Source organism: Artemia franciscana, chromosome 5 (genome assembly GCF_032884065.1).
Source record: "Artemia franciscana chromosome 5, ASM3288406v1, whole genome shotgun sequence".
Lineage (NCBI taxonomy): Eukaryota > Metazoa > Arthropoda > Branchiopoda > Anostraca > Artemiidae > Artemia > Artemia franciscana.
Genome location: NC_088867.1, coordinates 32909896 through 32933047, shown reverse-complemented (window position 1 = coordinate 32933047; position 23152 = coordinate 32909896). Strand labels below are relative to the sequence as shown.

Genomic DNA, 23152 nt, shown 5'->3' with positions numbered 1-23152 from the left:
TTGTCCCAATTCCTTAAGAATGAACCCTGAATCACAAAGGCCGTAGAATAAATAGTTGAAATTACTAAAAATACTTTAGCGTAAAGAGCGAGGTATTACGAAGAAGTAAACCCCCCAGATTTGCAATAGTTTCTGTTCGTTTTAAGTTTTAATGCTGCTTCTCACTTTCAGTAGAAACAACTTTTTATATTTATTTTTTCACTGTTTTTTAAATAATGCTAGAAAATCCTGCGCCCTCTCCATTGAAAGTCTCTTCCCCCATGAGAAGTTCCTCCATGGAAAGAATCTCCCCGGTAAACCTCCCCCCTCAACTCTCCCTTTCCCAAACCAAAAAAAAAACCTGAAAACGTCTGTACACTTCCCATTGACTATTACTATATGTAAACACAGGTCAAAGTTTGTAACTTGCAGCCCCTCCCACGGGGACTGCGGGGGAGTAAGTCGTTCCCAAAGACATAGTTATTAGGTTTTTCGACTATGGTAAATAAAACGGCTATCTCAGAATTTTGATCCGGTGACTTTGGGGGAAAATGAGCATAGGAGGGGGCCTAGGTGCCCTCCAGCTTTTTGGTCACATAAAAAAGGAACTAGAACTTTTAGTTTCCGTTAGAATGAGCCTTTTCGTGACATTTTAAGACCACTGAGTCGATACGATCACCCCTGGGAAAAAAAAAACAAAAAAACAAAAAACAAATAAACACGCATCCGTGATTTGTCTTCTGGCAAAAATGCGAAATCCCACATTTTTGTAGATAGGAGCTTGGAACTTCTGCAATGGGTTTTCTGATACGCTGAATCTGATGGTGTGATTTTCGTTAAGGTCGTATGACTTTTAGGGGGTGTTTCCCCCTATTTTCTGAAATGAGGCAAATTTTTTCAGGCTCGTAACTTTTGATGGGTAAGACTAATCTTGATGAAACTTGTATATTTAAAATCAGCATTAAAATACCACTCTTTTGATGTAACTATTGGCATCAAAATTCTATTTTTAGAGTTTCGGTTACTATTGAGCCGGGTCGCTCCTTACTACAGTTCGTTACCACGAACTGTTTGATATTATAACTATTGTCCAAACGATATCATCATCCCACATGACTTGACTCTAGAAAAATAATCCCGCCTGTGGGTGCCAGGCATCGTTTCTCAAGATGGTCTTGCCCCAAAAGCCTTCGATCTTCCACCTTGACTTTTGCCAGAAAAGTTTCGGCTGAATCAATTCCGCCCCTAATTTGTTAGATTTACCTAGGCTAGATTGCTTTGCTAGAGAGACGCCATAACTCTCGCTTCGAGCCGGCTCGATTCAGTCTTTAACTATAATAATCCTTTTTTGTGGTTCTAAAAAGTGGATAATCATGTTCAATTCAAATAATGCAATAACTAACAGAAATCATTCCGTATATGAAAGGGGCTGTCCCCTCCTCAACGCCTCGCTCTTTGTGCTAAAGTTTTTTATTGTTTTAAAAATTAGAGTTGTGAGAAAGAGTCAAAATTTAGCGTAAAGAGCATGGCGTTGAGGAGGGGACAGCCCCTTGCATAAACGGAATAATTTCTGTTCGTTTTAAATTTTAATGTCGCTCCTTACTTTCAGTGAAACTTTCAGTGAAAAAAACTTCTATTTTTAAATGTAATTTCTGAGCGTTTTTGAATTAATGCCGGTTTTGATTTTGGCTCACTAGACATGAATAATTAAAACGAAATTTGCATATTATTTTTTAATTTTTTTGGCTAATTGGCTTTCTCAAAGTTTTGATCAGACGATTTTGAGAAACAGGGCGGGGGAGGGTGCCTAGTTGCCCTCCAGTTGTTTTGTTAATTAAAAAGGCCATTAGAACTTTTAATTTTATTTTCGAACGTTTTTATTAGTAATAAATATACATAACTTACAAATTAACTTACGTAACAAACTTCTATATTCGTATATTTTTTATTATGTATATGAGGGGGTTTGCCCCCTCGCCAATACTTTGCCCTTTACACTGAAGTTCCAGTTTTGTGCCAATTTTTAAAAAATGACCCCTGAATCACAAAGGCCGATTAATTAGCACAAATAGCTTTTTTGAAATTACTAAATATACTTTAGCGTAAAGAGAGATATATTGAAGAGGGAACTAACCCCCTCATATACGTAATAGTTTCTATTCGCTTTAAGTTTTAATGTTGCTCCTTACTTTCAGTTGAAAAAAAAAAACGTTTTTTTATTTAATTTCTCTTCGTTCTTTTAAATAACACACGAAAATCTAGCGCTCGCTTCATGGAAATTCTCTTCCCCCATGATAAATTCCTCCATGGAAAGATCCTCTTACGTAAGAATTTCATTCTTTTGATGTATATATTGGTATCATAATTTCGTTTTTCAGAGTTTTGGTTACTATTGAGCCAAGTCACTTATTACTACTGTTCGTTACCTCGAACTGTTTGAATAATTCGTCTAAGGTTAAAGGCTGTTGTCAAATAGGAGCATAAAAGACCCAAGACTTCGTGTGGAAGTCCTGAAGGACCAGAAGATTGAACAAGAGTATAGAGAGCAGCTAAAAAAAAGACTGTCGAGGACCATGCAGGAAAGACTTGTCGTATTTAGTCCAGCCGACATTGATCAGCTTGAACTGGAAAGTAGCTGAACTATATGTCAGATAGCCGAGATCGTTCTCGGGCGTAAATATGCCAGAGACAAGCCTTGGCTTACCTAGGAGATTTCAGAAATGAGTAAAAAGAAACCAACTTTCAGAAACAAAACAGGATCAAGAAATCAAGGATAGGTTCAAGCAAGTCAAACGCCAAATCGAGAAGAAAACTCACCAGGCACTTAGATATATGATAACTAAACAGTACCATCAGTGCAAAGACGACTTCCAAAAGAGGTAACTCACACCTTCTGCAAACATGCTAAAGAGCTAGCAAATCATAAAATCTCGCTCTGAAATCTGAGATTGTCTGAAAGAGTATTTCCATGAAAAGCTAAATCACATAGTAAATCCAGATCGTGAAGTCCTTTCGTGTTTTTAGGTTTTATCGTGAATTCCATCAGAAGTTTTCAGCACAAATAAATGAGGAACAGACCCTACCACCCTTATGGTCAGAGGTAGAAGCCGCTGTGACATCCCTCAAAACCAATAAAGTACCCGGGATAGACAGCTTATAATCAGAATTGCTCAAAGTAGAGTCTGACGTTATCATCGACATATACCATTAAATACTAACAGCTGTTTGGGAAACAAAATACTACTCCGAGTTCTGGCCAAAATCTGTCAGAGTTCCCTTAAACAAGAAAGGATCCAAAAGCCATTGCGAAAACGACCGACCCATATTACTTGCTTGCCGACCCGCTAAAATCCTCACAAAATACTCCTAGACTGCATAAAGAAATATGACATGAAGACATGTTCTACCTGAGTATGAAGCTGCATTCCGTCAGAATAGATCCAGTATAGACCAAATATTTGCTATTAAACAAATGCATGGAACGATATTTGGAATTTGTTAAAGAATTATACCAACTGTTCATCGACTTTAAGCAACCCTATGATCTAATCTGGCAAGAAAGTCTCTGGTATATCTTAGCTCACTACGGAATTCCCTCTGACATTATCGATATTATAAAGAGTATGTACGAAAAGGCGAGAAGCAAGGTACAGAATAGTGAAGGACTCACTGAGGAGTTTTCTACCTCTACAGGTGTTCTTTTCTCACCCACTCTTCTCTGTTCTTTTTTTTAAACAGTGTGCTGGCACTTGTGCTGGACCCTCATAACACGGGAATATTCTTGGAAGGATACCTTTTTTGACCTACTTAACATATACTGATGACATTAATCGTCAGAATGGAAAAATAGAGGAGATCCAGGCCAGTGCAAACACTATTGACGAAGCAGCTAGTTGATTTGGAATAAAGATAAACTTTTGCAAGACCAAGATGATGAGAGCATCATGGCATGCAGAGACTGGTCCAACCCCCTCACCAAAGTCACTATCCGGGGCCAGGAAATCGAATTGTTTGACCAATTCCTTTACATAGGAAGTTTGCTGACATCCACAAACGACTCCTCAAAAGACATGAAACGACCCCTGGCTCTTACCTTCGCATGCTTCAAGTTATTGTACACTATTTGGAAAAATAAATACCTCCCCTTAAAACTAAAGACCCAATTCTTCGATGCCTTGGTGATTCTAGTTACAACGTATGGAGCAGAGACATGGACTCTAAAAACCGATGACAAGCACAGACTGGCGGCTTTTGAGACTAAGTCATTCCGAAAGCTCAATTGTATCACTTATCATGACATAGTATCAAACGAACAACTATTCTCCTTGGATCACCCTCAAGCCATCGTACAGACCGCCAAACTCCAGCACCTTCGATGGTTAGGACACGTTCAGTGTACGAACCCAACCAACTGCCTAAAATAGCCTTCAAGAAAAGAATAAATGCCTCTAACCCCAGGGAGCACCCTCTCAAGTGTTGGTAAGAAAACTTTTCTGGCCACCCCACCCAAGTACTGCTGAGGACTGCAACAAACAGGGAAGCATACCGAAAATATTTTTATGATGCAATTAGAGAAGAGGTCCCAAATCGACCAATCCGGCCGGATGAGAGTTAAGCAAGTCAGTAAGTGAGGTGTGAAAAATGACAATATAAAAGATAGATAGCAAAATTTCAGGAAAATAGTTTGTGAAGTAGCAAATAGTGTCTTAGGGAGGAAATATAGAAACGCCAGCTAGGAATATTACTGACAATACACAATTAAGTTTTATAAAGGAGATGAGGAGTTTGTGCCAAAAATACATGAGTGATAAATCACATGAAAATAAGAGGAATGTAAGGAAAATAGAAGAGACATTAAAATGTGAGTGAAGAAACTGTGAAGTCGAGACTTTTGATTAGATTGACGAGGATCTGGAAGATGTATCCAGGTGGCATAATACTAAAACATTGCAAAAAAAATAAATAAGAACTGCCCCAGGTACTGATAATATGGTAAATAAGTTTTTTTTATTAATATAGTGGCTGTGATGTTATAGATAAATGACTGAAATTAGGAATGTCTTTTTTGAAAATGGGAAATACGTAGCCATTTGAGAAACCTTCAATTTAACCCTCTGTCAGAAAGTGGATAAGAGGGAGTGTGGTCATAAACCGAGACATTAGCTTTTTTCTGTAGGAAGCGAATTTTTTATTATGATGATACCTTTTAGACTTATAAATGCTGTGCACAAAGCTTTAAGAGAGGAACAGAGTGATTTTAGGAAGGAGAAAGGATGCCTTGGCCAAATTTTGCTCTTAGATTAATTGAGAAATGCTATAATCATCAGACTCCTTTAATCCTCGATTTTATAAATTATTAACAAGCAGTTGGTTCAGCCGACAGAAGAGCTTTTGCAAAGGTCTTACTCTTGTATGGCATGCTAGATAAATATAAATAAAAATAACTAGTTATTTTAACTGAAAGTAAACGTTTAATAAAGTAGAATTAAGAGAAAGAATCAAACTTTAGTGTAAAGAGCAGGGCGTTGAGAACGGAACAGCCCCTTTCATACACGGAGTAATTTCTGTTCGTTTTAAGTTTTAATGTCGCTCCTTACTTTCAGTTAAAAAAAACTAGTTTTTTTTAATTTAATTTCTGAACGTTTTTGAATTAATACATGTTTGATTTTGACTCTCCTTACGTAAATTATTAAAATAGAACTTGCATATTAATTCTTTTTTTGGCTAAATGGCTTTCTCTTAGTTTTGGTCCGACGATTTTGAGAAATAAGGGCTGGGGAAAGGAGGCCTAGTTGCCTTAAGAATTAACTTACGTAACTAACTTCTATATTCATAGATTTTTATTATGTATATGAGGGGGATTATCCCCTCGTTAATAGCTCGCTCTTTACACTAAAGCTTAAGTTTTGTCCCAATTCGTTAAGAATGACCCCTGAATCAGAAAGGCCATAGAATAAATAGTTGAAATTACTAAAAATACTTTAGCATAAAGAGCGAGGTATTTAGGGAGGAGAAGAACCTCTCATATGCGTAATAATCTCTGTTCGTTTTAAGTTTTAATGCTAGTCCTTACTTTCAATTGAAAAAACTTTTTCATGTTTATTTTTTCATTTTTTTATAGTAATGATAGAAAACCCAGCGCCCTTTTCATTGAATTTCTCTTCCCCATGACATTTTCCTCCAAGGAAAAATCCTTCCACATAGCCCCCTCCCCTCAACCCCCTCTCAAACAAAAAAATCCCCCTGAAAACGTCTGTACACTTCCCAATAACCATTACTGTACGTAAATACTGGTCAAAATTTGTAACTTGCAGCCCCTCCCCCGGGGATCGTGGGGGAGTAAGTCATCCCCGAAGACATAGTTATTATGGTTTTCGACTATTCTGAACGAAATGGCTGCATCAAAATTTTGATCTGTTGACTTAGGGAAAAAATTAGCACGGGATGGGGCCTAGGTGCCCTCCAATTTTTTGGTCACTTAAAAAGGGCACTAGAACTTTTCATTTCCGTTAGAATGAGCCCTCTTGCGACATTCTAGGACCAATTTGTCAATACGATGACCCCTGGGAAAAAAACAAAAACAAAAAAACAAATAAATCGTAATTTCTGATGACAAAGATTAATTTTGATGAAGCTTATATATTTAAAATCAGCGTGAAAATCCGATTCTTTTGACGTATCTTTTAGTATCAAAACTCCGTTTTTTAGAGTTTTGTTTACTATTGAGCCGGGTCGCTCCTTACTACAGTTCGTTACCACGAACTGTTTGACATTATTGTGTTTTTAGCTATATACGAGAATAGCATTGCCACGGTAAAGTTAGGAAATGAGGCTCGTAGCTGGTTTCGTCTTGAATCGGGAATTCAGCAAGTTTGCGTTCTATCCCTATTTGTATGGATCTTTGTGATGGACGTGGTCCTAAGGAGCATGGCAAAGGCTATGGGGGAGCATGGAATACAATTGTAAAGTAAAACTCTAGTAGAATTAGATTGTGATGATGATTTCAGTGTCTTAGATGACAATCTTAGTAATATGATTTGACAATTCAGGATGCAGGAATGTGTTAAAAATTTAATTTTAAGTTGGCTAAGTCAAATAAATAGGAAATAAATGAAGGGAAGAGGTGATATTGGATAACGAGAAGATTCATCAAGTGGATAGCTTCACTTACGTGGGTAGTGTTCTTAGTAAGGAAGGCGAAGATGGTGAGGATGTTAAAAGTAGAAATGCCAAAGTCGAGGTTGTTTCTCGTAGTTAAAAAAGATTGAAAGAATAGTAAGATATATTTATGAAGAAAGATTGGAATTTTGGAAGCCACGGTAATGACTGTGTCCAATATATGGTTTTGAAACATGAGTGCTATTTGTTAGGTGCTTCCAAAGGAATTATCTACAATTTTTTTTCAGTGACTAAGAACGTGGTTAAGGGACTACTTACCTCTATTGGTCTCATCCCTTGATGATAAGCCATCATTGTTGCATTTATCTGTGTCCATTTGACGTTGTATGGCGAAATTGGTCAAGCTCCGTCTTTCTGGGTAGCCAATCAAGGTGCACGTAAAAGTGGTGCCATTTTGACGTAGCTTACACAATATCACTAAATAAAAACAAAAACGCGATTTTACCAAAAATTAACTTATAGGCTTATTTTAAACGAATGTATCTTTCAAGAGTTCCGGTACTACCGGTTTCCCCAACGATAAAGCATAAAGTCGTCTGCGTATTTAGCACTTTACTAAAACGAATTATATTACAAATATTTTCTTTTATACTTGATATAACATTGAAAATAGAATGAAAATTGCAGTGAAATAAAATCTTGAGCTAATGAGCTTTTATCAATTACTCTCATTATATCAAATATTCAGTTTAGTTTTATTGGTCCTTGCCAAGACTGTTTCAAGATATGTATAGTTTTATTTTAGAATTTATTTTGGAATAAAAATTAATTTGAAAAGGGGAATTTTAAAATACTTGAAACTTTGGCAATAAAAACGAAAAGAAATTAATTTAAAACAAAAATTTTCAAAAAAGACTAAATGTGGTGTCATTTTGACATAAGTTACACAATATCACTAGCTAAAAATGAAAACGCGACTTTAGTAGAAATTAACTTATAGGCCTATTATAAACGACATTGTCTTTGCTGTTATTCAGCTTCTTAGACATTCATTAGGACAATGAAACTTATTTTTTTTTAAAAATCATATAGATGTGTTCAGAATAATTTCTTAGAGTTACTGGCACAGTAGGAGCTGCTATTTTGTTGGGAATGATATGTAAGATGGAATTTCAAACTTTGACTTTAAAATCGTTTTGGCACATAATTACACACTTGACTCCTATCCTTTTCTGAGATTTTTACACTTCTTCCAGTTGAAATTGGAGTATGCATATATCAAGATGGATGATAGTTTGATTTAAATTAAAGGATCAAGTCTTTGCTCAGGCTGGCAATAGTGAGATTAGCTTCTGCAAAACATACTTCTATGCATTAGCTTTCTATACATACTCTAGCTTTGGTTGCAAAACGTGGTTGTATTTATTTATTCACAAGATTCTTAATATCGCTCACCTAACCACTTAGCATAGCTAACGTAAATACTTGAATTATTTTGTTTCAGTTTTTAGTTGACGCTGCCGATCGTCGTGATAATGAAGCCATGTACAACCCTTATACTGTAGCTGAACTTCAAGCATTTACAGACTCTATTCCTGGTGGGGCTCAGGCAAGTCCTTTTGCTACCATATTATTACTTAGATGAGGAACTACGCAGAATATGCACTTTAAGCCTTAAATTAGCTGCTTCAGAAATATTAAAATATAAATGGATTTTTTGTTTTTTTTTTTACAACCCTTTCTTCATTAAGCTACTGTAAAAACTTAGATATATCAAGCTGAAAACTATTTTAAACTCCTATTAAATAGTAGATGTTAAATAACCTATTTCATAAATTTGCTTACTACGACGAGTTGCTTTTTCTTAATGATGGAACTAAATAGTGGATGTTAAGTAACCTATTAAGAAGAATATATTATTTGTCGATTATCTACTGAGTCCATTCAAATTAAATCTATCAAAAGACTCCAACTGAAGGGACTGCAACTGAAACAACCAATTTATTGGTGTATCCACAAAAAAAGGTGAAATATCACTGTTAATCATACTTTTATAAGTTGTCCAGGCAAAATCGCGTTGGCATATATTTTGCTTCTGTTTGTGTTATTTTGGGGAAAGCAAATTATTAGTAGCGTAAGCCCAATCCGTCCGAGCGCCCAGTACCCTCTTCGAATCTCGGTACCGGCACTTTTTTAAGCTATTGGATATTTCGTAGAGTTTCTTAAAGAGGTGGATGTTCTGTAATACTATAAGGGGTATTTTTGTTTACCTGGTTGCTATGTAATAGTTAATTGTTTACCTATGCAAAGCCCTAGCAACCAATTCCGACGGGGCCCTAGCAACCAGTAGGTATTATTGATTTTGATTTATTATGTACACGGGGCTATTATGTAACAGGTAATTATTCACTTATGAAATTTAAACGCAAGTGCTATTTTTTATTCTTCGAGATTTCTTTTTTTCTAGGTATTTTGCCCTCAGGGGCCGATGGTCAAGTGGGAACCCCCGGATGTAACTGAGGGTTACGTAATTTTGAGTTACACCGGCAGTTGTTATTATAGAGCTTTCGCTTCCTCATTACATTCTCCAAGTAACTTACGCAAGACGTGTTTTGATTCAGGGAACCTTTATAATCCGACGTCAAAGGTTTTTGTCCTGTGCTGGAATCGCACGCAAGATTTAAATTTTTCAGTTCAGTTCAGTTTATTAACATCAAAATAAATGGACAACAATAACTTTCTACCACCACAAGGCTCCATGACCCGTTACATAGGGGTTAAAACAAAAATAAATACCAAATAAAGAGTCTCTTCTTAAAAAAAAGTAATCCAGTTAATTAATTTTGTGTTATTTTTACTTACCACTTCGTCCTCGAAATTCAAATCAAAGTCCACACCATATATCACCATCACAAAATCACAACAATTAAAATTAAATAAATAAACGGACTCAGGCCTAGCATCTAGGGATGTCGCCCTACCCTCATTATTCATCATATTATTAAACATATAACAATATTAATTCAAATCAATTCAAAAATAATTTTTTTCTCAAATTTATTCCCCATTATATTTATCAACCAAAAATATTTTTAGTTGGGTTTTAAAGGCATCAAACGAGGGAATGCTATGGACATGATCAGGGAGACTGTTCCATACTTTACCACATGCTATTCGGGGACTAAATTGAAACAGCGATGTAGTTCACCATGAAGATACTTGAAAATCATTGAAGAGAAGAGACGACATAGAGTGCATAAGTATTCAAAATCACTTTTCGATGTCCTTAATTAAATTCGTTAACTAACTGGCGAGCCTTTTGATGAATTACTTTAATCAGATGGAGCAGAGACTGGAAAGTAGACGTCAAAATCGAGTTGCAGTAAGTTAAATATGGCTGAATGAGTGAAAAATACAGGGTCCGAAGAATAGATCCAGGAAAAATGTGTTAAAGTCTCCAAATAATCCCAAGATTACGTGATATCTTTGCTTGGACCATCTTGATGCGGTTTCTAATAGAGAGATTCTCATCCAACAAAATTCCAAGGAAACTCACGTATCTTACGTTAGGTCGAGACAAAGGTCCTTTCGAGGTAGATATAGTTGATAAGGACGGGCATACCTTGCCAGTTCTAGAAAATATGAGAAAGTGTGATTTAGTGATATTTAAAGCAAGTCGGTTAGTATCAAACCAGTGGTAAGACCGCTCCATAAGCATGTGAAGTTTAACCTCCAAAGCTTGTTCCGTGTCTTCAGCACATAGGATATTAATGTCGTCAGCGAAGGCAACTAAATCTTCAAGAGTGGATTGCAGAATATCAGAAGATGCCACCGTATTTTCCTTTTCGTGACAGAGTACAACATGCAGAAGGAATCACGTTCTTTACTGCTCTAAATAAATCGTTGATGTATATTAAAAACAGAGTAGGACCAACAGAGTCCTACTCTGTAATCCACTACTTATAATAACTCTCTTTTTAATTTAGTGCTTCTACAAAAATCAATCTACGAATCTGTGTTTCTAAGAAAATATTGCTTATCGATTCGATGACTGTATAACAATTAAGTCTGGCTACAAATACGATATTTGTGCTCGGTGTTGTTTTTACTCTCTTGAAGATTAGCTGGTGAAACAAAATAATACAATTTTTGTATGAAAACAACAAAATAATAATAAAGAGTAACCCTTAGCTTGACGGTAAAAAAAAAGAGAAATATATTGTTTTTTGTATTTTTTTTTGAATCGTCTACAAGTATACACCATGGTATAGCAAATAAACATGAATAAACAGCTATACATACGCTAGATAAAGTGTTGAGAATGAGATTTAGATATTTTTTTTAAATGTTAGGCTAAGCACTCTTCCTTAATTTGTGATCCCTTCCCCCGAAGAATCCTTCAACATCTTCCTTGAGATCCAGATAAGGGATGCAAAGAAGCAAATACTGTACAAAACTGAAAAGCTTTTATAAGCAAATGTAGTCATATACGAAGTTTAACAAATATTATTAGTACGAACTTTGAATACCCATGATTAAAATCTAAGACTACTTTAGTTTTCCATTGATTCTAAGAAACAATTTTTTCATTAAAAATTTGTTTTTACTCTGTCGTTTTGTTTTTCATCTAACATAAACTTAAATACCAATTTGAATAGAATTTTATTCTTTTAATAGAATTAGCACAAGATTAGCGATAAGCAAATATAGTGTCAAGGAATTTATCGCAAAGAAAAGAAAAAAGTAATAGTAAATGTAAAACAACAGATCACACCACGATTTAATTTTCTGTTAAAATTTCAAATCCAAATATAGTTGATTTTTTTTTATAGATGGACTGGCTGGATTATTTGAATGGTGTATTTTCCGGTACGGATCAAGTTATTGACGAGTCAACAGTTGTCATTGTTGTAGAGCCTGAATGGATTTCAAATGTCAGTGTCCACATTGCAGTTCATTCTTATAGACGGATTGGTAATTCAGTTTTTTACTCTGACACTACCTGAAAACCCTTTTAAATCGTGAAGGGTAAATCAAGAGTGACATTAAAATTTTATGTTGAAACTGGGCTTAAATAAAATACTGCGCACAACAAAATGCACCTGCTTTTCAGACAAATAATCTTGAAAGATTTAATGTCCAGATTTAATCCTGGTTTGGAGCTCCCTTTTTAAAATCCTAGAAAATTATTTTTTAGCTTTGGTAGCACTAATTTGCCCTAATGTGTTCTCTGCCACTTTTGGGGCACTGGAAGATCGTGGAGAGCTGTTTTAAGGATTCATTTGATAAGCAAATCCTTAAATATACGTGCTGTTTAAATTTTCGTCCTGCTACCACTACAGGACGCATCTTCAAACTCAAGGTGAAGTAACACAGATGTAACAATCGTCTTGACACAAATAGTATTGTTTAACTTAGTTTTATACCTCCTCTAGTTGACCGGAAAAAATAAAACTTAATATTATTCCCGAAAAATTATATCTATGCTCTTTGACAACCTGGATCATTTCCTAAGAGTTCAAGTTAATATACTACTGCTACTACTACTACTACCAATAACTCACTGCAGCACCAAGCCGCCTGAAGACATACACTAATAGTTTTCTTTTCAGTGGAGAGAGATTTAAGTAATGTTTCAGCGCTGCTTCGAAGACGACTACAAATGATCAATCTAATCAATTATTAGCTGCATCTAATAAAGAACAAAACCAAGGGAACTAGGCGGCAGAATCACTCAAATATGACATCATACCCAATGTCACATAATCTTGTATACGAAGACGCATTTTTGTCAAACATGGTGTTTTATTTTAAATGCTCTGTTTAATTAATTACAAAAAGCACTAGATATAGCCATTTCCTTTCAAAAAAGCCCTTAAACAGTTCTCTATGATGTTCCGACCAACGGTGACGAAGAAGAAATAAATCGGTACACATCAGTGTAACTCATGCAAATAAAAATTTCTTTTCTTTGTTTTTCAACCCAGGAGCCTAAGTTACACATGTAAGGTTTTCATCAATGCTGCTTCCAATCGTGCACTTTTTATTTCGATCCAATGCCATTTTTGAAGGGTTCTAAGCTATTTTTAAAATTCTTATAAATTTGTTTTTGTGACGCACCTTTACTATTATGACTAATCGAGATACTTGTTGATTCACGATAATCCTGAATCATTTACAAATGACAACTTTCAGCTGCAACTATAATGATCAGTATGCCGTAATTATTTTATTGTTGTAATCTACCGTATATGGTGTCATTTGGGTGCCATTGTCTTGCATATGAAGATGTAGTTTGTGTCAAAAATTATATTCTATTTTCTATAGTATGTTTTGATACTTATAAAAAGTAAGTGTTAATTGCAATTTACTTTCAAATGAGCCTTTAAGCATCTATATATCATGTTTCAGCGGCCCACTTGTAGCGACAGAAAAATAAAGGAGATCTATTACTACTTCCAGGTACATCCAGGTGATTTTCCTTGTTATTCAAGATAGGCTGTAATTGTCCTAAATGGGGGTTTTCTGCTTTAGTGATTCATTGGTTCATATTGTATTTCGATCCCACCCCGTTTTTATTAAAATTCAATAAATTTGGTTTTGCACGAACTTTTATCATTAAGGTTAATCAGAACAGCAGTTACCATTCCTGAATCAGGTATATTTGGTAATTCTTTCTCACTTGACAGTTTCTTTTTCAAAAAGCGTTTTAAATTTCCGGCTACTATGACGTAGGGTTCGTTCTTTCCTGGGTTGCCTAAGTATGCAACCGTGAAAGGATAAGCCCCTTACTCCGACAGAATCTCTAAGTAAGAAAATATGTGAGAGTTAATTTGATTGTGTAGCTCTCATTTTTGTTAAGATTGTTTTAGCGGTTTTACTCCTGGGTAAGTTAGGTGTCTTGAGTGTCTTGGGTGTAAGTTAGGTGTCTTAGGTGTCTAGAGTAATAAGAGTTATTCTGATCCACGATTGGCCTTTATTCTAAAATTATCTTGGCCTTGGTGTCCTGTGGTGGCGCAGTGGATTTGACCTTAGCTTGGTAATACGGGACCCAGAGATCGAATCGCGCTGCAGGAATGCACTGCAGGGCCGACGCAGGGACCTTAGTAGTCAAGAAGCGTCGTTAATTCTTAAAAATATCTTGGCCTTTGTAGTGATGAGAAATGTAGGATCATATCAGAACTAGTCCGTAAATAGAGCTGAACTCTTTTAGGACAACAAATTCCCAGTTTATCTGATGTTTTTGAGAGAAAGATAATAATCTTGGACGGGAAATAATTCAACATTCATGTAAAATTAAAACAAAAAAAAACTGAGGGAATTATCTTTTTCGTAGTATTTGGGCTTTTCTTTTCCCCTTTTTTTCTTTTTGTTTTTGGTGTCATTTTGAGGATTTATCCACTCCACAGCCCAGATTACTAAAACTTATTAATTGCACAGACCTGAAAATCTTTTCTCACATGTTTGTATTTTAAAACTGAATTGTGCTTCCCTACGATAACAGTGACCTTAACATTGTCACCGATTTTGAATTTTAGTTTCAAGTCAGAAGTAATAACATAAAATGATAGCGAATAAAAAAAAGAATAATCTTGTTAACGGATTATAAAAAATCAGGTTTTGTCATGAAAAAAAAACATAGCTAAAAAGTGAAATAATAGTCTCAAAACAAAAAATAGCACATAGAACCGTAAAAAGTCATGGAAGGGTTGTGGAAGAACTGGAAGAATGTGGATGAATTGTGGTCATAGAGAATGATTTTATGCTTTTTCACATTTTATGATTATCACATGGGATGTTTTAGAATAACATAGGTTATATGGTCTAGGGAAAAGCATCTCTGTGAAGCGCTTTTGTCTTTGATTATGCCATCTCTCGTTCTAAGAGTGACAAAGAATAAATTACGGCATCTCTCAGTCTAAGGGTGACAAAATCAGTAATTTTAAGGTAAACATATGGCAGATTAGTCTCTGTAGAAATACTTCAAGGAATGTTTCAGAATAGATTCAGCACTCTTTGTAGGTTTTTCAGGAAGGCAGTATTATAGACTTACGCAAACATAAGACGCATAGAAGATGTTTTAACCCTAAGGGTATGAGTTATGAGTAATTATGTGCGGGTATGAGTTAGAATTCCTTAAGGCAACTTGAATTGTCTTTTTGGGGAAATTATTATTTTCTTATTTAGAACCAGACTATGTTTCTGTAATATTGTAATTAAGCTGTAATATGTTTGTTTAGCAAACCATGCAATGTGGCGCCTAGCTCGGAGCTTAACCCCAGAGACAGCTCAAGCCATGATTGATGCTGAGTTTGAATTCACAAAGCTCATTACTGGAGCTCAAAAGCAGGAATTACCATGGGTTAAATGTGTATCAAAAGTTAACAGCTATCTTGGATACGCCATCAGCAATCCCTATATTCAAGCTACATTTGATGATGTAGCCAAGCAAGAGGTACGTTGAAAGCTAATATTTTGTGCTTGATTGTAAAAGTTGATTCTCAATGCTGTTTTCTCATCAGTTTAAAAGAAAGAACAAGAATATAAGAGGCTATGACCTCTTTTTATCAAGGAAATCTGGTTAACATAACAAAAATCAAAATTTTTGGTTTCGGAAGATTGTGTTGCGATTTTTTGTTTGTTGATACAATTATACATATACTTGAAATAAGCCTTTAACCATATAAATACACAATCATATAAGATATAGGATACACTTGAAAGCGTATTTTTCTACTATTGTTACCAAAGTATGATAGAATACAGCCAGAATGCAAATTACAGGAGTCACCACTTGTTAGTCTGAATTAGATGCGAGTTGGTAGACTTCTGTGATTTGACGAACTTTTCAGGAATTGAAAAATTGATCGTTCGCTTTATCATTAGCAACACTCTAGCGTTGCCTCCCATGTGTATGTTTTTCATGTTTTTCTTCTTTTTTTTTCTGACCACTTGGTATGTTGGGTGTGGTCCTAGAAACCTTGGAGGGGCTCATTGTTGTGGATTAGAGGTTTTGTTGTAGTTTTAAGGGCTGGAGGATAATTAAAGGGCAAGAGTCCCCTCCTGCACCCTATTTTGCTCCCGTCCACTCGTAAGCGTTCGTCATTTTGAATCGAAATTCTGGTGTAAATGCTTTGTTATAGATCTTTGGAGGGTCTAATAAATGTGGCTTTAGGGACCACAGGACGTCCCCCCCAGTTTTTTGAACGGTTTGTTGTGCAAATTTTCAATTGTTTCCAGGCAGATTTATTGTGAATAAAGGGTGGCATGTTCATTTTGGTCTCTGATTGGCTCAAACTTTCAGGGGTTTTTCTTCGGCCTACGATGGATGCATTTTTTGTTGGAAGAAGGAGGGTGCTAGGGGGCGGAAAATGGGCAAAACAACTGTATATCCATGATTATTTTAAAATTTTAAAGCTGCAAGTCCTAGGACCAAGAGGAAGTTAGCGTGCAAAAAGATAAATTTCTGTTTGGGAAACGGTCCCGACAAAAGGCATAAAATGTTTATCAGTTTATCAATAGCGGTATCTTTTATTTTGATGTTTGACGGGATTTTTCATTTTATATTTATTCGTTCCGATTTCAAACAGTTCGTATTAACCAGCTTTTAGTAAGGAGTGATCCGGCTCAATAGTAACCAAAACTCTAAACAGCGGAATTTTGATACCAATAGATATATAAAAAAAATTTGGCTTACGTTTCTGATTTAAAATATATAAGTTTTATTGAGTTTATGCTTACTCGACAAAGACAACGAGTCTGAGAAAATTTGCCTGATTTCCAAAACAGAGGGAACAACCCTAAAAGTCATAAATCTTAATGAAAATGACACCATCAGATCCAGTGTATCAGAGAACCCTACTGTAGAGGTTTCAAGCTCCTATATGCAAAAACATGGAGTTTTGTATTTTTTTTTTTTTTTTTTTTGCCAGAAGAAAAATCACATATGCGTGTTTATTGGTTTGTTTTGTTTTTCTAGGGGTGATCGTACTGAACCAGTGGTCCTAGAATATTGGGAGAAAGCTCATTCAAACTGAAATTATAACTTCTAGTGTCCACTTTAAGAGACCAAAGAGATTGAAGGGGCAAGTAGCCCCTCTCCCACGCCCTTTTTTCTCAAAATAGTCTGAAAAAAATTTGATATAGCCATTTTGTTCAGTATAGTTGAAAGGCCTAATAAGTATGCCTTTGAAGACATCATGACATCCCTCAGCCCCTGGGGCAAGGTCTTTAAGCTATAAAATGTGTTCATTGTTTACTTATAGTATTTGCTATTGGGAAGTATGCATACATTTTTCGCGGGGGGGGGGCTTTTAGGGGGATTCACTGGGGGAATTTGCCAAAATTTCTATTCGAAATTCTTCTGTCTTGGTTTCTCCTTGCCGACTCAATTTTACGCGCGGAGTTGTTAAGGGCAAATATCCTACGTAAATTTCCACGAGGAGTGAATTGTCTAGAGAATATATTCGTGGGGAGGAAGGATTTTCCAGTAGAGTTGGAGCGAGATTTCGTGACGTTAATTAGAAAAACGACCAGAAAATAAATTTTGTCCCAATTCTTTAAGAACGACTCCTGAAACACAAGGTTCATTTAAGTAGAACAATAATAAGCTTTTTTAAAAGCACTAAAAAACTTTAGCTTAGAGAGCTAGGTGTTGAGGAGGCGCAACCCCCTCGAATACGTAAAATTTCTGTTTGTTTATTGTTCGTTTTGGGTTTCATTTACGCCTCAATAGCAAAATAATTCGTTCGTTTTAATCTTGATTTGCATATTCAACATAAGCTTTACTTGTTATTAGATGTATTTATTCATTTATATTAGTACCTGTTGTATGTTTTTATTGCTGTGATTGTTTATTTAATTTCTGTTCGTTTTGGGTTTTATTTATTCTTTAATAGTAGTTTCTGGTTGCTTCGAGTTGAATCATTATAGGCATTTATTTCTGCTGGTCTTAAGTATAATAGAGCTCTTTACTTTTCTCTGAAAAGCTTCTTTTTCGGAAAGTTTTTAATAATTAATTTTTGGAAAAAATACTGCCAGCTGAAATTCTTTTTTTGTATCCTCAACATAAGCTAAAACTGTTCTCCAACCTGTCTTAATCTTATGACCGAAACCACCATGTTGGATCTTGACAGGGAATACGGTGTACACTTTATCCAGCTTTATAAAAAGGCTAGAACTTATGTTTATTACTTTGAGTAGGAAGTTTAAATTATTCTAATTCGTTTTCAGATGAACGAAATGGTAGTTGATTTGAAAATAGCATTCAAAGAGCTAGTTGATGAGTTAGAATGGATGAGTGAAGAGACCAAACCTGTTGCCAAAGAAAAAGCTGATGCTATGAAAGAACTGATGGCTTACCCTGACTGGATTCTGGATAAAGAGGCTCTTGAAGAATATTACTCAGGACTGACGATTGCATCTGAATCTCACTTTGAGAACATTCAAAGTGCAAGTAATTGGATGATAGTAGATGAATTCAGGATGCTCAGTAAGCCCACTGACAGAGATAGGTTAGTTGAAAAAGACTTGGAATCCATATCTTATGTCCGTAATAAAAGGTATAACCCGTAGCTAGGAGATCAAATCCCCCAGAAAAGAAAAAGTGTTTTGTTTTTGTTTTTTGTTTTTTTCACCGAGAGCGCATATCCTATGTCTGAATATTTTAGATCCGGCATAATCAAACAGTTCTTGGTATTGAACTGTAGTAAGGAGTGACCCGGCTCAATAGTAACGAAAACTCTAAAAAATGGAATTTTGATACCAATAGTTACATAAAAAAGAATCGCATTTTAATGCTGATTTTAAATATATAAGTTTCATCAAGATTAGTCTTACTCATCAAAAGTTACGAGCCTGAGAAAATTTGCCAAGTTTTAGAAAATAGGAGGAAACACCCCCTAAAAGTCATACAATCTTAACGAAAATCACACCATCTCAGTGTATCAGAGAACTTTATTGTAGAAGTTTCAAGCCCCTATCTACAAAAATGTGGAATTTCGCATTTTTTGCACGAAGACAAGTCACATATGTGTGTGTTTTTGGTTTTGTTTTTTTGTTGTTTTTTTCCCAGGGGTGATCGTATCGACTCAGTGGTCCTAGGATGTCGCGAAAGAGCTCATTCTAATGGATATTTAAAAGTTCTAGTGCACTTTTTAAGTGACCAAAGAATTGGAGGGCAACTAGGCCACCTCCCATGCCAATTTTTCCCCAAAGTCACCGGATTAAAATTTTGAGATAGCCATTTTATTCACCATAGTCGAAAAACCTGATAACTGTGTCTTTGGGGACGACCTACTCCCCCGCAGTCCCCGTGGGAGGGGCTGCAAGTTACAAACTTTGACCTGTGTTTACATATAGTAATGGTTACTGGGAAGTGTACAGACGTTTTTCAGGGGGATTTTTTTTTTTTTTTTGGGGGGGAGAGTTTAGGGGGGGTTACGTGGGAGGATCTTTCCATGGAGGAACTTCTCCTGGGGGAAGAGACTTTCAATGGAGGGGGCGCAGAATTTTCTAGTATTATTTAAAAAAACAATGAAAAAATAAATATGAAGAGTTTTTCTACTGAAAGTGAGGAGCGGCATTAAAACTTAGAACGAACAGAAATTATTACGCATATGAGGGCTCTACCTCCTCGTAATACCTCGCTCTTTGCGCTAAAGTATTTTTAGTAATTTCAAATATTTATTCTACAGCCTTTGTGGTTCAGGGGTCATTCTTAAGGACAAAATTTAAGCTTTAGTGTAAAGAGCGAGGCATCGACGAGGGGTGAGCCCCCTCATATACGCTATAAAAATATACGAATATAGAAGTTCGCTACGTAAGTTAATTCGTAAGTTATGTATATTTTTTACTTAACGTTCGTAAAAAGTTAAAAGTTATAGATGCCTTTTTAAGTAATCAAAAAATTGGAGGGCAACTAGGCCTCCTCCCTCGCTTCTTTTTTCTCAAAATCTTCCGATTAAAACTATGAAAAATCCATTTAGCCAAAACAAATAATATGCAAATTTTGTTTTAATTATTTATGTGCGGATAGCCAATATCAAAACATGCATTAATTCAAAAACGTCCAGAAATTAAACAAAAAAAAACAAGTTTTTTTTAAATGAAAGTAAGAAGTGAAATTAAAACTTAAAACGAACAGAAATTACTCCGTATATGAAAGGGGCTTTTCCTCCTCAACGTCTCGCTCTTTACGCTAAAGTTTTTTACTGTTTTAAAAAGTGGATTTAAGAGAAAGATTCAAACCTTAGCGTAAAGACTGGGACGTTGAGGAGGAAAAGCCCCTTTCATATACGGAATAATTTCTGTTTTTTTAAGTTTTAATGTCGCTCCTTACTCTTCATTTTAAAAAAACTTGTTTTTTTGTTTAATCATGTTACTAAGACGTAGTTAGATAACACACTCAGCCAAAGAAAAACTCTGCAAAGTTCATGCCCTTATTTCTACATCCGCGGGAATACTTTCTTATAGACAAAACGAGTCTTGCGCAGTAACATTTTTTTTAAAAAATTTAAAGGGAGGGGGATTTGTTTTTAAAAACCTAGCGGGATTTTTTTGTTGTTTTTTTTTCATAATTTTCAGTGAAAATACAAAAAGTACTCTTCAATGAAAATGCTCCCAAATTTATTTTTCAAAATCTATGGGGTGAGAAAAAAATCGAGGGATAGCTTACTCCAATTGATGCCATTGGTCTTATGCCGAAATGCCTTTGGTCATCTTTTCATCTTGATAAGTTTACTCGTTGAATATGTAACTTTTAAAATTTGCTATGCATGAGCAAAGACACTGATAATAATTTTATTTATAAGTAGTATTGGTGCGCCCTTATGGAAATATTGAATGTTAGTGGGTAATTTGCGCCACAGAAAAATAATTGTAAAAAAATATTTGCTTGAGTAATAGAGTGCAATCAATATTGCCTTTAAAAATGGACTTAAAATATGACTAATATCTAAAATCTCAGAGACATTGTTGAGTCAGAGGCTTTCCCTTTATATCGCTCATTTGAAATCCCTGTTGCACAATTCTCTTTATCTCCTCGTCAGTATTGTTTCGGCTTTTTATCTTTAGCTTAGCGCGCTGCTAGCCTACTACTACTATTACTACTAACAAGTCAATGCCACACCAAGCCGTCCGAGGCTCAGATAGCTACACAAGCTACTCATTCATCTCAATCTATTTAAAGGCTCCCTCTTTGCACCCTTCCAAGATGTCCTGATGATCTTTAATAAATGAATTCAATGAAAAAAAAACAAGTTTTTGTAGCTGAAAGCAAGGAGCAACATCAAAACTTAAAACGAGCTGAAATTACTCTGTATATACCTTGCTCTTCACGCTAAAGCATTTTATAACTTAAAAAAAGCTTCTCACTCTATTTAAACGACGTTGTGTTTTAGAAGTGGTCCTTAAAGAATTGAGGTGAAAAGTCAAACTTTAGTGTGAAGAGCGAAGTATTGAGGAGGGGGAAACTCCCCTCTTATATGGAAAAGCCTATGCCCTTTTTAAGTTATGATATTGCTCCTTACTTACAGTTGAAAAAACTTGCTTTTTTAATTAATATCGAATCAATTTTCAAATAATACCGAGAAATCCCATTTCCCTACGTCGAAAATTCCCTACTCCCCCAGGAAATACCTCAAATTAAAGTTCTTTCAACGTAAAATACCCCCCCCCCTAGAAAGTTCCTCCCGGGCAATTCCATCCTTGCTGAAAATCCCCCAGGAAAATTTCGTCCGGACTCAATAATAGACACTACACAAATAGTGATGGGTAAATTTTGTAGCATACCCTGTGTAATGACGTCGTTTCGTTTCGGGGGCAATTGCCTACCCCCAATACTTTGGAGAAAAAATTATCATATAGCCCATGCCCCTTTACTTTCCGGATGCAGACCTCTCGTGTCCCCCTCATCCCCAATAAAAATGCTGGAATTACGCCCCCGACCCTGTGTGTAATTTCTCCCCGTGTAAAATTTTCTCTGGAAAGTTCAACCGTAGAAACTTCCCTGCTAACGGAAAATCCTCCCTGTAGAAAGTACCCTGCACTATAGAAAATCCCTCGCCTCGAAAAATATCTGTATACTTCCCAAAAACCAATAATATATGTAAATAATGGGCAAAGCTCATAGCTTGTAGCCCTTCTCACGGGTGTGTGAGTGCTAATTCATCCTCAAAGACATTGTTGTTAGTTCTTTCGACTATATTGAACAAAATGGCTATCTCCAAATTCTTATAGGATGACTTTGGGGAAAAAAGGCAATGGAGGAGAGCTAGCTTCCGTTCAATGTTTTTGGACACTTAAAAAGGGCACTAGAACTTTGATTTCCAATCAAATGAGCCATCTCCTGATATTAGAGTTCTCTGACACGCTGAATCTGATGGTGTGATTTTCACTAAGATTTATTGACTTTTAAGGGGTGTTTCTTCCTTTTCTAAAAATCAGGCAAATATTCTGAGGCTTGTAGCTTTTGATGGATAACACTAAACTTGACGAATCTAATGTATTTGAATTTGAAATTAGTATAATAAGCCGGTTCTTTTGATGTATATATTAATGTAAAAATTCTGTTTTTTAGAATTTTGGTTACTATGGAGCCACTTTGCTCGTTACTTACAGTTCATTACCGTGAACTGTTTATAGTGGAGACAATCAACTAACTTGTGGGTGGAACAAGGCAGTTTTGTAATATTCGAGCTTCTAGGGGTCTAATTTTTCTTTCAAGAGAAATCCCTTGGGTATAATAAATCATGCTCATATATAGGTTATGTTAAATTTACAGTTTTGAAGAATTGTTGGCCACAGACCGTTGATTTAGATCTCTGTTTTAAGATAAGACACAAAAAATTACTATATTTCACTTAGTATAAGTACAGAAACAATAGCAGAAATATGTTTATAAGATCGACTATAAATATTATGCTTCCATCTAATTCATCAAATTACAAAATATTGCATACATATGTACACTTTTGATTGTGTAATGACTACAAAAAGGTAATTTTGATAGTTTTTCTATCAAACCTTTCCCTGTTATCCATCCCGATAGCTCTTA

General features: G+C 35.5%; 1 protein-coding gene across 3 annotated transcripts in view; it reads left to right on the top strand.

Annotated features, from left to right (window-relative positions):
• The window catches only part of LOC136027291 (neprilysin-like), a 79408-nt gene that overhangs the window by 39117 nt on the left and 17139 nt on the right, over positions 1–23152 (top strand). For all 3 annotated transcript variants that reach the window (XM_065704389.1, XM_065704391.1, XM_065704390.1), the window contains exons 7-10: positions 8603–8707; positions 11931–12072; positions 15339–15553; positions 18331–18611. In XM_065704389.1, the coding sequence (XP_065560461.1) occupies positions 8603–8707; positions 11931–12072; positions 15339–15553; positions 18331–18611 (743 nt within the window). The remainder of the gene's footprint in view (positions 1–8602; positions 8708–11930; positions 12073–15338; positions 15554–18330; positions 18612–23152) is intronic.